Source organism: Camelus bactrianus, chromosome 12 (genome assembly GCF_048773025.1).
Source record: "Camelus bactrianus isolate YW-2024 breed Bactrian camel chromosome 12, ASM4877302v1, whole genome shotgun sequence".
Classification (NCBI taxonomy): domain Eukaryota; kingdom Metazoa; phylum Chordata; class Mammalia; order Artiodactyla; family Camelidae; genus Camelus; species Camelus bactrianus.
This window is the reverse complement of record NC_133550.1, coordinates 64,645,956-64,660,002: the sequence shown is the minus strand read 5'-3', so window position 1 is coordinate 64,660,002 and position 14,047 is coordinate 64,645,956. Positions and strand designations below refer to the sequence as shown.

General features: G+C 55.7%; 1 protein-coding gene across 3 annotated transcripts in view; it reads left to right on the top strand.

Annotated features, from left to right (window-relative positions):
• NFAM1 (NFAT activating protein with ITAM motif 1) overlaps window positions 1-14,047 on the top strand; it is an 86,319-nt gene that overhangs the window by 59,412 nt on the left and 12,860 nt on the right. For all 3 annotated transcript variants that reach the window (XM_074375640.1, XM_045520598.2, XM_074375641.1), the window contains exons 2-3: window positions 11,273-11,602; window positions 12,265-12,377. In XM_074375640.1, coding sequence (XP_074231741.1) covers window positions 11,273-11,602; window positions 12,265-12,377 — 443 coding nt within the window. The remainder of the gene's footprint in view (window positions 1-11,272; window positions 11,603-12,264; window positions 12,378-14,047) is intronic.

Below are 14,047 nucleotides of genomic sequence, written 5' to 3'. Positions count from 1 at the left end.
TGGAACCGTGGATACCAAGGGCCGACTGTAAAGTTATACTTGGATTTTCGACTGTGCGGGGGGTCGGTGCGCCTAACCACCTCATTGTTCAAGGTCAACTGTACATAGGAATCCTATGCCATTGTATATAAAGGACTTGAGCATCTGTGGATTTTGGTATCTGTGATGGATCCTGGAACCAATCCCCCGTGGATACCAAGTGATGACTATATTCACATTTCCACGTCCATAAATAAAGTTTTATTGGAACAGAGCCATGCGTATCCATTCATAGCTCATCGATGACTGCTTTTGCCCCACAACAGCAGAGTTGAGTAGCTGTGATGCAGACCATATGGCTCGCAAAGCGTAAAATATTTACTATCCGGCCCTTTACAGAACACTTTTGTCAACCCCTGCTGTGGAGTGTCCTGTTGAATGAATGTACTGCCTTCTATTTAGTTATGATTGACGTTCCAGGTGTTCCCGTCTATGGCTGTGAACACGCACGTGTGGTCTCAGGCACACGTGTGTTTGGTGCCTCGAGGGGATATGTTCCCATTAAGGCTGCTGCTCTCCGTGCCATCTGCCCCCCTGTGTGGACAGTGAGCTGCTAGAGGGCAGAACATGTGTGGACTTACTTGGCTTCAAATCCTTGACTCCCAGCACAGTGCCTGGTACCCAGGGGGTGCCTGGGAAATACGAACAATAGCAGGATGAATTCCACTCCTGGCCAGACAACCCCAGGAGTTCTGAGCAGGGTGGAGACGTGATGCCCCCAGGAGAGGTGCCTGGGGTCCAGGGTGTGGTCCTGGTGTGAGGTGTGGCTGGGTGAGCCTCCTGCCCTCCCTGAGCCTTGGGCTCCTCTCCGCCCAGGTGGAGCAGCAGGACTGCCGTGAGGGAGGGAGTGGACAGGAGCGCTGGGTAAACATGAGCCCGGAAGCAGGATCTGACCCTCACCTGCTTCCTTGCTTGTTGTGGGTCTAGCTGGGGCCTCAGGATAGGGGGAGTGCAGGTGTCAGGCACTGGGGTGGGGCCAAAGCCAGAGGAAGGGAAGAGGGTGATTAGGTGAGCCTCCAGGTGGAGGGAGAGGAAGTCGGTGTGAAATTGGCAGGTGGAGCGCCTGGCTTCCTGGCAAGGACAGTTTGACCTGCCTGGGTTTGAGTCCTAGAAGACTTTGGCCAAGTGACCTGACCACTCTGAGCCCCACTTCTCTGTCACAGTGATCAGTACCATCCTATGTAAGCCTCTTGCCAGTGGCAACAGGAGGACACATCCAGGACCACCGAAGGCCCCAGCGCATGTCAACTGGGACCTCTCAGGGAGGCACTGTGGGCCTTGCCCATGGGGACAGGCTGCCTGGAGGAGGTGGTGGGCCTGGTGGGTATCTGCTCCCACCCCCCGACTCCCTCCCCCCACCAAGACTGTGTGGGCTGTGGTGGAGACAGGGTAGGGCCAGAGCTGCAGCCCCTTTGAGGCTCTGGGCCTGGTCCCTGCTTGCCACTGATGGGCCGGTTTGCCGGGGAGGTGGCATCAAATGGGTGCAGCCCAAGCCCAGGCGCAGGGGAGGCCTCCCATCAGGCAGTGCGTCCTCACACAGACTGGGGAGGCTCTCACCACGGTGCTGGTCATGGGCCCAGGGACACATTTCTGAAGGCAAGTTCATACTTGGCAACCCATATCAAAATTTAGAACATGCATACCCTTTATTGGTGGGACTTCCCTTTAACACTAGACTATGAGTTCCTTGGGTTAAGGAGCTTTTTGTTGTATTAACAGTGTATTTCAAGCACATTGTCTGGTGTATAGTAGGTGCTCAATAAATATTTGGAGAATGAAAAAAATTAAAAATTAACATGCAGACCCTTTGAACCAGCAACTCCCCTTCTCAGACCTGTCCTAAGGAGCTGAGGCCCAGGAGACAGCGTGTGTATATAAAATAGCCTCCCCGGGGTGAATGGAGCTCAGCCGCAGACTCACGGCCATCATCTGGTTCTTGCCGCAGAGTATTTAGATAAGGCCCTCTCCCCTCGCCCTGGGCTACCCTTTCCTCCCAGGCTCCTGCTCCCCTCTCCCATACCCCACTTTTGAGCCATGCTGGGTGACTGCCTGGGTAAGTTGTAACTCCTGCTGCTCCCTTTGGCTGGAAGGTGTCCTCTTACTTGCTTCGCTGGTGACTACAACCTCTTAGTCAAAGTTGAACTCTGGTACTTTCTCGATGGTGCCCTTTCTGGTCCATTCTCTCAGCCCATGACAAAGCCAGCCTTGCTCCCCGGGGTGTTCACCTGTGGTTCTGAATGTGCAGGAGCTCAGAGGTGTGGGGCAAGACCAAGCTCACCTGGAGCAGGCGAGAGTACAGACAGCCGAGGAACAAGTACCCAACCTTAAGAGGTGCATTGTGTAAGAATCACCAGAGAGAGAAGGTGTAGGCTGGGAGAGGAAGGTGTCTGCAGGGTCAGGGCCAAGACGAGGAAGAGCAGGAGCCACAGCTTTGCCACCAGGGTCTTCGCTGACCTCCTGGGTGGAAAGCATCAAGGGTTGGGAGGGGAGAGGGCGGGATGGGAGGGAAGGACCAGACTGGCAGATTGGAGGATATGAAAGGGGAAGGAGAGGAGGATGGAGGGTAATTGAGTGATTTTTTGCTCGGAGGGTATAAGATCTTTGGGGAGGTAGGGATTTAAGAGAAGTCAGGATAAAAGTGATCTGGCGAAAGCGTCCACAGGAAGGAGTTAGTATGTTGACAGCCAGGAGTGTTTATTATTGACACAACATTGTAAACTGACTATATTTCAATAAATGAAATTTAAAAAAAGAGGCTGGGGGCCAGAGGGGGTTGGAATCCCACAGAACAAGTCGAGTCACCAATGCAAGGGTTTTAGGCGGCTAAGGAAGACTGGGCCTCTGCAATGTTTCTCTTGTCATCTTCCTAACATGACATGTGATCATGTCACTTCCCAATTTAGGAGCGCACAGAGGCTCCCTACGTTTCCGGGACAAACTTCAACGCCCCCACCTTCCCCAGCCCCCACCCCAAACCCTTTCTTTCAACTCCACTGTTGCTCTGGAGTCTCCCACCTCCATGTCCTGTTTCCAGACTTGTAGAAGCTTCTTCCAATAGCTTTCTTGTGCTTAAAGCCCCACCTGCGACCCTCCGCATAATCCTGGCTGCATCCTACTCTTCCTTCAAACTTCATCTTGGGGAAGAAAGATCAAAATGTTCACAGCTGTGACGTCGGGGGCGGGGGGTGGCGGGCAGGGATGCAGAACTACACATAGCTTGACGTCCTTCTTGATCCTTTGCTGTGGTTTCTAGAATTTCTACAGTGAGCATGTTTCACTTTTATAGTGGGGAGTGCGCCCTGAAGAATTATAGATTTAAAAAACAAAGTGCCAGCTCCAAGGATCTCCTCCCCACAAAGCCCCTGCCCTGTCCAGCTGGGCTGGGTCCCCTCCACTGGGTTCCTGTCGTCCAGAGACTTCCCTTTCAGCTTCATCGGTCACCTCCCTTCCTGGGGGGCAGTGGCACTTTCGGGGGGCACACACTCCTTGCTGAAGGGGGCGTCCTGGTGGGGTCTGACCCCCTCACTCCATCTCTCCCACCCCCATTCAGAGACAAGGAGCAGGACCTCACGCCACCTGTTGGCCGTATCACACCTCCACCCCATCCGGACACCCTTCTTTGAAGGTGAGCTGGATGTAAAGGAAGAAACCGCGTCCCTGCTGCCCCAGGCCACACCCTCAAACAAGTTTCAAAGTTTGAGCAACTTGTCTTCCAAAATAGGCTAAAAGGAAGGCGACTACTGTAAAAACACCAGTCAACACTCGTGGAGATTACAGAGTTCTGAGACCAAACACTTGACATTCTGCACCTGGTTAGTTAGTGTCCCCACATGGCCACTGTGCACCCAGGGTCCTAGTCTGGAGGCATGAGAACCGGATGCAGGCAAGGCTGTGGAAATGCTCCACCCCCACCCCACACCCTAGGCAAGCCACATCCGTGAGCATCTTTGTAATTTGGAGGTGTTGAAAGATGTGACAGCCAGTCTGATGGCAGTGTTCCGAGGGCATCAGCACTAAAATCTCCAGAATGCACATGCTCTGTTCAAAGGTTGCCTTCCAACGCTTCACGCTTCTCCCTAATCAGCTGCTTGGCCACGCACCACCCGTTGTGTTTGATGCCTGTGTCCTGAAGGGCTCACCTGTCTTTCTGTGGCATCCTGGGATTGATGCTCAGGCAAATGGCTGGAGTCCTGTGATAAAACCAGCAGCCCCGCATCTGTGTCTTTTCAGCAGCCCTTCAGAAGGGCCTTGAAAAAAAGGCACACCTCTGAGAGATGCCAGAATTAAATTGGAGGGCAAAACTCCGTGCCTAAAATAAAGACCGTGGGAACTGCTTTCTTCTGTAGCTGGAGAATCAAAGTGTTTTCATTTAAAATCTACCTAAGTTGGAATGGATACCTTTGATCACCACCTCTGGGCTCTCATGCCCTTGGCTCCATGCCATGGAAGGGATTGAGTTCCAGGCTGAGGGGGAAGCTGGGGCCAGGGCCTGGCTGGGGAGTTGATGGTGAGAGAAGCAGTGGGTGGGCCAGGGCGGGTGGAGAGCGTGGGGAGGGAGGGGAGTGATGGGGAGGGTGCCAGATTCTTGGGGGTGAAGGGGATGTCATCGCTGCAGGGAGGGACTCTGGCTGGCCCTCTTTGGACGCTTGGCTGGCCCCGCCACAGGACCAGTCTTACAGGGCTCATGAGGCCGCTGGCTTCCACTTTGGGAGCCACAAGCTTTTGAACTGGATGACAGTAGCAGTCCCCCTAACGCTGCAGGCTGCGTTCAGAGTACCACCATCCTCCGACCCCCGTGGGCTGCCAGATGCATCTGTCTGCCTATTAGATGGCCCAAATTTAGGGGAATGGCCTCTGAATTTTTGGCTCCCTTTAAAAGAGGGTGGCTCTTTCATTTAAGAAGTTTTTTTTCCCCTTGCTTGCTTTTAGATTGTTAAATTATAGTCTAGAAGAATGGTTAAGCTGTGGGGTTATGGGCTCAAAGAGACCCAGCTTAAAATCCCTTCTCCATCACTACTAACTACTGTGCTTATTGGGCAAAACTTTTCCTTCTCTGAGCCTCAGTTTTCTCATCTGCAAAAGGGAACACGCCCAGTGGAGGTTAGAACTCTGGTCATCCACAGTGATGCCTCAGGGTCTGTGCTGTACAGGCGGAACCACGTGCCAGGAACAGCTCAGGGAGGTAGCCAGCGAGTCCCACAGACCCAGAGGGTGACCCCACTGCCCAGGGAAAGGAAGGGAACAGGAGGGCACTCAGAGCAGCGGGAATAGTGTGCACAAAGGCTCAAGAACCTGGGAGGCCTGGCGTTTGTCAGGGAGGGAGGGAGGGAGGACCAAGGGCAGCTAAGCCAGGCTACGTGGGGCCTGGATGTGTGGACTGGATCCCCCAGGCCAGGGACTTTCAAAATTTTTAACAGTGGCCCGAAGTTAAGGGATGCACTTTGTAGTGTGACCCTGTCTGAACCCAGTTATATGAATATAACAAAGCAGGAGGTCACAGAACAGCGCCCTTACTACAAATGAAATGCTCCATGTGCTATTTTTTTTAACTGCATGTCTTGACCCTGTAAACTGATTTCAGACTCCTTCCTGCGCCTCTCTGGTGGGGCGCCCAAGCTGGGTCAGGCAGGGCAGAAGCAGGATGGCTTGTAGATCCCTGGGGGGCAGTGCCAGGCAGGCCTGGCTGGAGAGGAGAAGACGCTGGATTCTGGAGCAGTGGAGGTGGGCAAGGAGGGTGTTGTGCTGGGGGTGGGCACCCCGCCCACACTCAGTCAATTTTCTTGATTGCAAATCCCTCCCCCAAGGGGCTCAGCATGGGGTCCCTGGGCCCAAGGTGGGAGTGAGACACCTCCAACCAGCTTGCAAACCCACAGTTCAAGCGCCCACAGATTCAAAAGAAGAACCGGAAAAGAAAAGAATCAGGCATCAGCGGATGGTAGATAAAGTCTTTCCCAACAAGGGCGGCAAAGGAGCCGGTAGGGAAGCGCAGGAGGAGGCTGCTGGCAGGGAGGGCTCTGCTGGCTCAGATCCCCTGCTGGCTGACACAGGGCTCAGATCCCCGCCCAGGCACGAGAGAGCCTTGCCTTTGCCTCTCGAAGTCAGGCAAACCCCAGGGCACCGCCCTCTCCCCAAGGTCCAGCCCAGCGCAGGGCCCGAGGTGTTAGGTTGTGGCAGGGAGCAGGAATCCTCCGGGTCCTGTCATGCCCAGAGGCTACCCGGTGCCAAGATGCCCTGTGCCATAGCCCTGTCACTTACATGGGCAGAAGAGTCAGGCTGGCATTTGCCTTTCCAGACTCACGGTGAAAACTTAGGACTGGTCCGACTTTCTTGCCTCCCTGTCTCTGGGGAAAGGCAGCCTGGTCCTGGGGCAGGCATGCTGTGTTCTTGGCCCCATTTTATCTCATGACAGCTGGTAAGGTTGGCACTGTTCTCCCCTTGTTGCAGAGAAGGCATCGAGGTTCAGAGAAGTAAAGTGATTTGCCCAAGTTTGCACAGCTTTTAATGACAGAGTCAGGATCTGAACCAATGCCTGGTGCCTCCAGAAGCTGGACTTCTCCCAGGCACCCCCGCCCCCATTTCTGGCCAGGCCCCAGGCTTCCTAGCAGTCCCTGGAGCTGCCAGTAAGTGAGGGACAGAGGACGTGCCATCCCTGAAAACTCCATCTCCTGCAGAGTGGGGGTGGGCAGGGCTAAGTGGTGGGAGCCTGTGCTGCCCAGTGCAACCATCTGTGCTTGTAGTTGTGTGTGTGTGTGGTGGGGGTGGCATGAGGAGAGGCCTCGGAGGTGCATAACAGGCAGCCAAGCGCTTCACCAGGGCTGGGCTGGGGTGGCCCTGGGGAGCAGGGACTCCCAGACACCAGGCTGCAACTGTTTCCCAATCCCTCTCTGGCTGGCCCTGCTCCCAGCCTCCTCCCACAGGGGCCAGGGACCTCATCCAGCAGGGGCGCCCTCCCCTTCTCAGCCCTGCACCCTCCACACTGACACAAGCTCACAATTCTCCCATCCAGAAAATCTCCCCCTGGACCTGACCTTCAAATTTTCCCCGCACCTCCCACGACCTCATTTCCTTTCATACCTGCATCGGAAAGAGAGCCACCCCTAGCCCCTTCTCTCTCCTGCCACCAATCTGTCCCTCCTGCAGAAAACACTCCAGTCTCCTTGGAGTGCTTGCCTGTCTGTGCCTGTCCGGGCCTAGGCTTCACAGGGATGCAGGCACATCCTGGAGAATTATCCCAAAGCAACCTCTGGGCATGGGGGAGATGCCTCTGCGCCTGGAGCTGCTTCAGCCACTCCGAGCAAGTCAGAGTCCTGCGGTCACTTACGGTCGCAGATGAGACCTAGTTCTTCAAGTCTCTAACCCTAAGTCACAGCCAGGATTTGGAACTGATTGACACTGAGCCCATTCCAAAGCCATCGGGGGTGAGAGTAAGGGGCGAGGGCCCTCTTCTCTCCTTCCCCCCTCAGATCCCGGCTTCAGGCCTCCCCACATGTCAGCCAGGTGGTGGCAGGTGGCCAGGAGGAGGGGGAACAGGCAGAGAAGCCCTGCCTGCAGACACTGGCCCTGTCTCTGTGCGCTTGCAGGGTGTGGCGTAGACTCCCTGGGGCAATTTCATGTCACTCGGGGGCCACTCCTGTGGTTCTCCCTCCTGCCATGGCTCCAGGAATCCAGGGTCCACTCCAGTCCTCTTCCCTGGGCTGTTTGCCCCTCTTGCCAGCCCATGAATCTAAGAGAAACCCCAGGCCGGCTCACTCTGCCACTTGTCCCTTGGGACACACTCCTTTGCCTGAACTAGGGGCAAAGCGTGATGCCACTGCCACAGGGCTTGAGACAGACACCAGCCACTGTGTTATCCCTGTGGCACTCAGGGGCATACTCCAAGCTCTGTGAGGGTCCCAAGGAAGCCCCTCTGCATCTAGGATGCGAATCAGGCCCCCAAGGCAGGCTGGATGCCCCAGCAGCTCTGTCCAAGCCCCTTTCACCCACGCTCTCTGGTCTGTGACTTCGTGTGTTCTTGAAGCCATGCAGCCACTTGTCAGCCTCCAACTGTGCAAGTTGACGCCTCCTACCAGGGGTCTGACGAACCCCTCTCTTTAGCATCTGACACCTACTGTGCCTGGTGCCACCAGGAGCACTCGCAGCCTTGTGCCGGTCACACTTGGCTGGGCTTGTCTCTGACTCCACTGCCTGGCCTGGGTACTGGCTTTTTTTCTTCCTTAGCACCGCCAGACAAACTGGGTTCCAATCCCAACTTTACCACTTAGGACCTCTGCAGCTTTGGACCTCTAAGACCCACTGTTTTTTTTCATCTGCAAAATAGGGTTGCAGCAGTTGCCTCATAGGTTTGTCATGGTGGTGTTTAGTTGACATAGGGCCTGTGTCACACCCAGCCAGAGTATGTTTTCTTTCCCCTCTGTTTTTGAGCCATTTCTAGCCTCACTGTGCATGTGTCCTGCTTTCAGTTCACTGATGACTTCCAGACCCCCAGGGCCTCACCACCCATCTCTCATCTCCCGAGTCAGAATCAGTGATTCTCTCCCCACCAGCCCTCCCACCTCAAGCTCCCTCTGTTTCCCTGTTAGACTGGGACACTGCCCTGGCAGGGAGCCCCTCCAGGCCTCGAACGAGGCCTGTGATCTAACTGGTACTCCTAAATGTTTGTTGGAGGTGCAAACAAATGGTAGCAGAAAAGAATTCGTGGACTTGGAAATTACTCTGCACCTGTCTGTAGCACTGAGCCTTAACTGGGGGATGCTTCTAGGCGGCAGCCAACTGGAGCAGCCTGCACCCCAGATGGGGTCTCTCGGAGGCACAGGTCCAGGAGAGGGGTGGGAGCTGGGCTGCTGTGGTCCAGGCTCCGGGGTGCTGACGCCCCAGTGGAAGAAGGGACATGGAGGCTACATCACCAGGCCAGAACCTGATCGCCCTGCTGCATCAGCAGGCCGGCCCCCCTCCTCCTGGCCTTTGGCCTGCTGTCTCCTTGCTGATCCACAGAGACAGCCTCATCATTTCACTTTTTGGAGACGGCAATTTCACGCGAGCTCTGATGTTCTCTCTGTGGCAGACCTGAGCCAGGGCCATGCCTTTTCACCATCCTATCTGTCTGACCTTAAAATAATGAGTCACGGAAGAATACAGAACAATGGTCGTCTATTTTTATAGATTTCCCCAGAATTGTAAAGATCAGCTTAATTGCACTAGCAGGTTCCATCATTTTCTAGAAGGAAACCTCAGATGAGGATAATTTTTTAAGACAATTGGATGAATGTCTTCCTGCCAGAACAAACAGGAAGGTGGCCTCAAAGTGCCGACATGTCCAGCCTCCCGGGGCCTGGAGTGGCCTCTTAGGTACATGGGAAGAGGAGCCGGAGGGCCTGGAGGAGGGGAAGAGGCCTCCCCGCAGGCCCTGGCTCGGTGCTTTCCTGGTGCTTTTGGTTGGGTTCCAACCTCCCAACCCCCAGGAGGAAATAGCAGCCTGCACTGGTGTTTGCCTGGCTGCCTCGCTCAGTCCCTGGGAGAACCAAAGGGGAGGTGCGTAAAAGTTGGCAGGTGGTTCCCCATCTGAGCCCGGGGCCCGCAGTAGTCCTGGCCAGGTGAGGAGGTGGTGGTTCCAGGCCAAGGGGACAGCAGAGGTGGATGTAAGGGACTCGGGGGCTCATGCAACAGCTCCCTTCCTGCCACCTCTGCACCCCACCCTGCCCCTGCGGCACCTCACACCTCATCCCTGAATCAAAACTTCTTGTTTTATGACAAAACTAATATATTGTTATAGTTAAACAACCACCACCACCAGCCGGGAGATGTAAAGTGTGGTGTGAAGGACTCCCCCGCCCCACCCACCAGAGGGGAGCCCCAGGAGCCGGCTCAGTGCTTCCCCACACATGAGCATCACGGATGACAAAGCCAACCCGCTGTGACATCCAGACACGCTAGTCAATTCCCTGGAACTGTCACCAGCTTGAGATTTTGGGGGGAGGGGATCTCTTTAGTTGTTCAACAGGAAGCTCCAAATAGCAGTGTGGCCCAAGCTTGGCCAGACTGGCTGGTATGGAAGGCCATCTCCGTCCCCGTCCCCGAGTTCCCCACAGGGCCTGACCTCGCCTCACCTGGGGATCCAGCCCCCGGCTGAGCTGAAGAGTCCTGAGAAGAAGCCAGCCTGGCCTCCTGCCAGCCCCGCACTGTAGCGGGAGGCCCATGCCTCACTTCCCCAACCAAATAAATCTCTCTGCTCCCTCCGAGAGGCTCCATGATCTTCCCCCGATTAACAGCCTGGCCAGCATGTTCTTAGCTGCTCACAGCCGACCTCAATTTAGAACTGTCTGTGGTTTGGCTGCTGGAGAAGGAAGGTGCTGGGGCACAGGGCATATTGAAGCAGGGGGGCTGGGGAGGTGGCAGCTGCTGACCCAGCCCAGAATCTGACCAGCATCTCAGAGCCTGCAGGAGGCTGGGAGGCTCGGCCAGGCAGGCTGCTGTACTGGGGGCTTTCAGTTTTCCTAAGTGCTTCTGATGAGACGGGTGGCTGGAGGGGGTGGGGGTTGAAGACGGCTCCCACAGAACTGCCTTTGTAATAGTCACAGCCAAATGGCTGTGTAAAGAACACCTCTGCGTTGTCAGAAAACTGCTTATTATATTCTATAAAAACTTGACAAATCCTTCTCTGAGCTCAGATTCAGAGAAAGGTTAGTCTCTCCTGATTGATGCCTGCATGCCTCCTCCTTCAGGCTGGGGAGAGCCATGGGCAGACCTGCCTCCCTCTGTGTGTCTGTCTGTGCCAGGAAGTGCTTCTTCCTGCCAGGAAGGGTTTCTTTATTTTGTTTCCTGCCTCCTTCGTCTTTACTTCTCATCCTTCACCAGCTTTGAGTCGTCTCTGACCTGTGCCTTTATCCAGTATGGCTCCTTGGCCTTTAGGAAGGAATGGTTAGGAGTATGGGATCTGGAGTCTTCCAACCCTGGGCGGGGTTGCAGCTCCACTCCATACCTGCTGAGAAATTGAAAGCTAGCAGCTTGACCTCCCTGACCCTCGGACTCTTTTTCTTTGTAAAATGGAGCCCTGACACACTTTGTGTTGGAAGTGTTGGGAAACGTAGAGTCCTATGAGTAGAGGGCTCGGCACAACAGACACACACATTGAATGCATGGGAAGTGCGAGTGTGAGCCACGTCCTCAAGGGGAAGCAGGTGGGACTGAAGCAGCCCGCAGAGAGAGCTGCCACCCTCTCCTTTTCCTTCCCCCACAGGAGGGCAGTCGGTGACCCACACTGGCCTCCCCATTGTGGTCTCTCTGGCCAACAAGGCCGTTTCCTTCAGCTGCAGAATCACCTATCCATACATCCCCAAGTTCAAGAACTTCAGAGTCAGCTACTTTCATGTGGACCTCCAGGGCCAGAGGAGCTCTGAGGAGCAGACAGGCTGCACACTTCACCAGGGCAGAGAGAACAAGACCCACACCACAGTGTGTCAGGTCACCCCCAAGCTGCCTAACGCATCCGCCACCGGCACCTACTACTGCTCGGTCCACTGGCAGAACTCCAGCATCACAGGCAACGGTACCTTCATCCTGGTCAGAGGTGAGCTTCCTCTGTGGCTCTTTCCAGGACAAAGTGCCCAGAGGTTTCATCCAGCAGAGAGTTTGGGGCACAGGAGCTAAAGCGGGGAATGTTTGCCTCGTCTTTCAGCTTCAGCAAAACCGAGCAAAGCAATCTCGGGAGCCTCTGGCCACACAGATAGGTCGAGACATCCACCTTTGTGTGGGAAGGGCAGAGGCCTGGGGTGTGGCTCTAACTCTGGCCACCTCTGGCTGGTGACCTGAGGCCCACCCCTGGGGCAGGCCAGCACCTGTGAGGCCCAGTACAAACCTATCCCCTTCACCCTCACCACTCCTGCCCAAATGATCACTACTTCACACATGGAAAGGAGGAGGTCCCAGGAGATGAAATGACTCACCCAGGCCCCACAAGCACCTCTCAGTGGAGCCAGTGCACTGAGGCAGGGACACCTAAGAAGCAAAGGATGTGGTCCTTGCCCTGAACAAGAATCAAGACAGCAAAGACAGAAAGGAACTCAGCTAAGCGAGTGTGGGAATGAGGACCTCAGCAGAGGTGGGGTCTGGGGGTCCTTGCCGGGGAGGGTTGTAAGTGGGGTCCCGGGTAAAGGCCTAGGGTTGGAGGGTGGGGTGTGCCCCAGCCTCTCCCAGGTAACTAACCCCTCTGCTTCCTGGCTCACCACCCAGACACAGGGTACCAAGACCCCTCCCAGGGCCCACAGAAGCTCCTGCTCTTTTGTTTCGTTGGCTTCCTGACTGTCCTGAGCATCCTGGGCACGGCTCTGCTGCTCTGGAAGAAGGTAGGGGATGCACGCGCCTGCAACACCGCCCCCAGCCCACTCACCGTGGGCCCTGGGAGGGTGCCTGTGTTGGGTGTCCATCCTCCCTGTCCCCATGCTGGCTGGGCCTGTGCTGCTACCTGGTCACCACCAGGTCCCTTTTGATCTTGTTGCAAGAAACCAGGGCTCTTCAGCCTTTTCCAAGTCACGAGTCCCTCTGAGTATCTGGCGGAAGCCACAGGCCCACAGGTTTACCATTTCCAGGTCTTCAGATTAGGAGCCCCTGTCCCAGGTTCCCGGGATCCCCAGCCACCTAGAAGGAAGGAAGAAGCGTGTCCTCAGGGCTGCTGTGTGCCAGGCACCCTCCTCTGCCTGCTCTGGTTTATGTCCCGCTGGAACTCAGGAGGGAGGTTACATCCCACTTTGTAGCTCTGGAAAGTGAGGCTCAGAGAGCCATAACTTGCCCTCAGTATATTTTGTCCCCGCCCTGCTGCACTCCCAGTGATGGGAACAGGTGGGACAGCTCCCGACTTGCTCTCACTGGGCAGCCCCCGGGCTGGATCCTGGGCGTGGACACAGTAACTGAGCCTCAGGCAGGGGTGCTGAGGGGCTCACACCGGGCTTAGCTGTGTGACCACACTGGTGCCTTCCACGAGCACAAAGCATGGTGGGTGAGCGCAGAGAGGGGCCAGGGTGAGACCTTGACCCTGAGCCCCCACTTCAGCCCCTGCTCTGCAAAAAGTGGGTTGTAATGACTGGATCTCAGTGTCCTGTGAGGCCAGAGAGGCAGCTGGTGCAGAGTAGGTGCTCTGTCTTGGGGGGAAGACAGGAGGGGGCAAACCTTGGAGCCTCAGCTTGAGTTCCGATCCCAGCCCCTCCCCCTGCTGCATAGCCTGATGACCCCACCTTCTTCCTCCCCCTCCCTCTCATCTTCCCTCCTCTCCTTCCAGGAATAGCTGTTGAGTATCTAGAACGTGCCAGGCACTGGGCTAAGTGCCAGACACAGAGGAAAGCAAGACAGATGCAGGCCCTGCACTCTTGTCAATTTCACCCCTCTCTGAGTCTCAGTTTTCTCCTCCAGAAATGGGGATAAGGATAGATCCTTGCCCTCACCCAGAAAGGGTAGAAGAGACGTTTTGGAGGTACCAGATGGTGCCCCACTCACAGTAGGAGCATAATGAGTAGGTGCTTCCTGCTGTCCCCTCCTGCACTTGGGGGAGGAAGGGCTCGTGTGAGAGCCTGGCCTTGAAGGAGAGAGAACTTGGAAGGCCAGAAGCTACTGCTGGGTTAGCATTGCCAAAGTAGTCCCCAGAGCTCCCTGCAGCTGGATCCAAATTCAGATGTGGACCCTGTATTTGCCACCCCAGAATTGGATGGCCGAGGGTGGCTTGTTCCATCCCAGGCCAGCACAGTTTGAACCATGAGCTGAATGCAGGAACAGGGTATGCAGTGGGGGCCCCGGGTAAGAGATCAGGCCAGGCAGCTGGCACTGGGGCCCAGAGAAGGGGGCCAAGGAGGAAGAGGCACAGAGGGCCCTTGGAGCACATTTGATAAATGAATCAAAGCCGAGAGCGACTGACCCGGAAGAGGCAGAAGATTCCTGCCCTGAGAGTGGGTTCGAGGCCTCCTACCCAGCTTGGGGTCCAGGTTGGCTTCCCTGAGCAGGCAGCTGCCGACGCTGATCTGTCCTC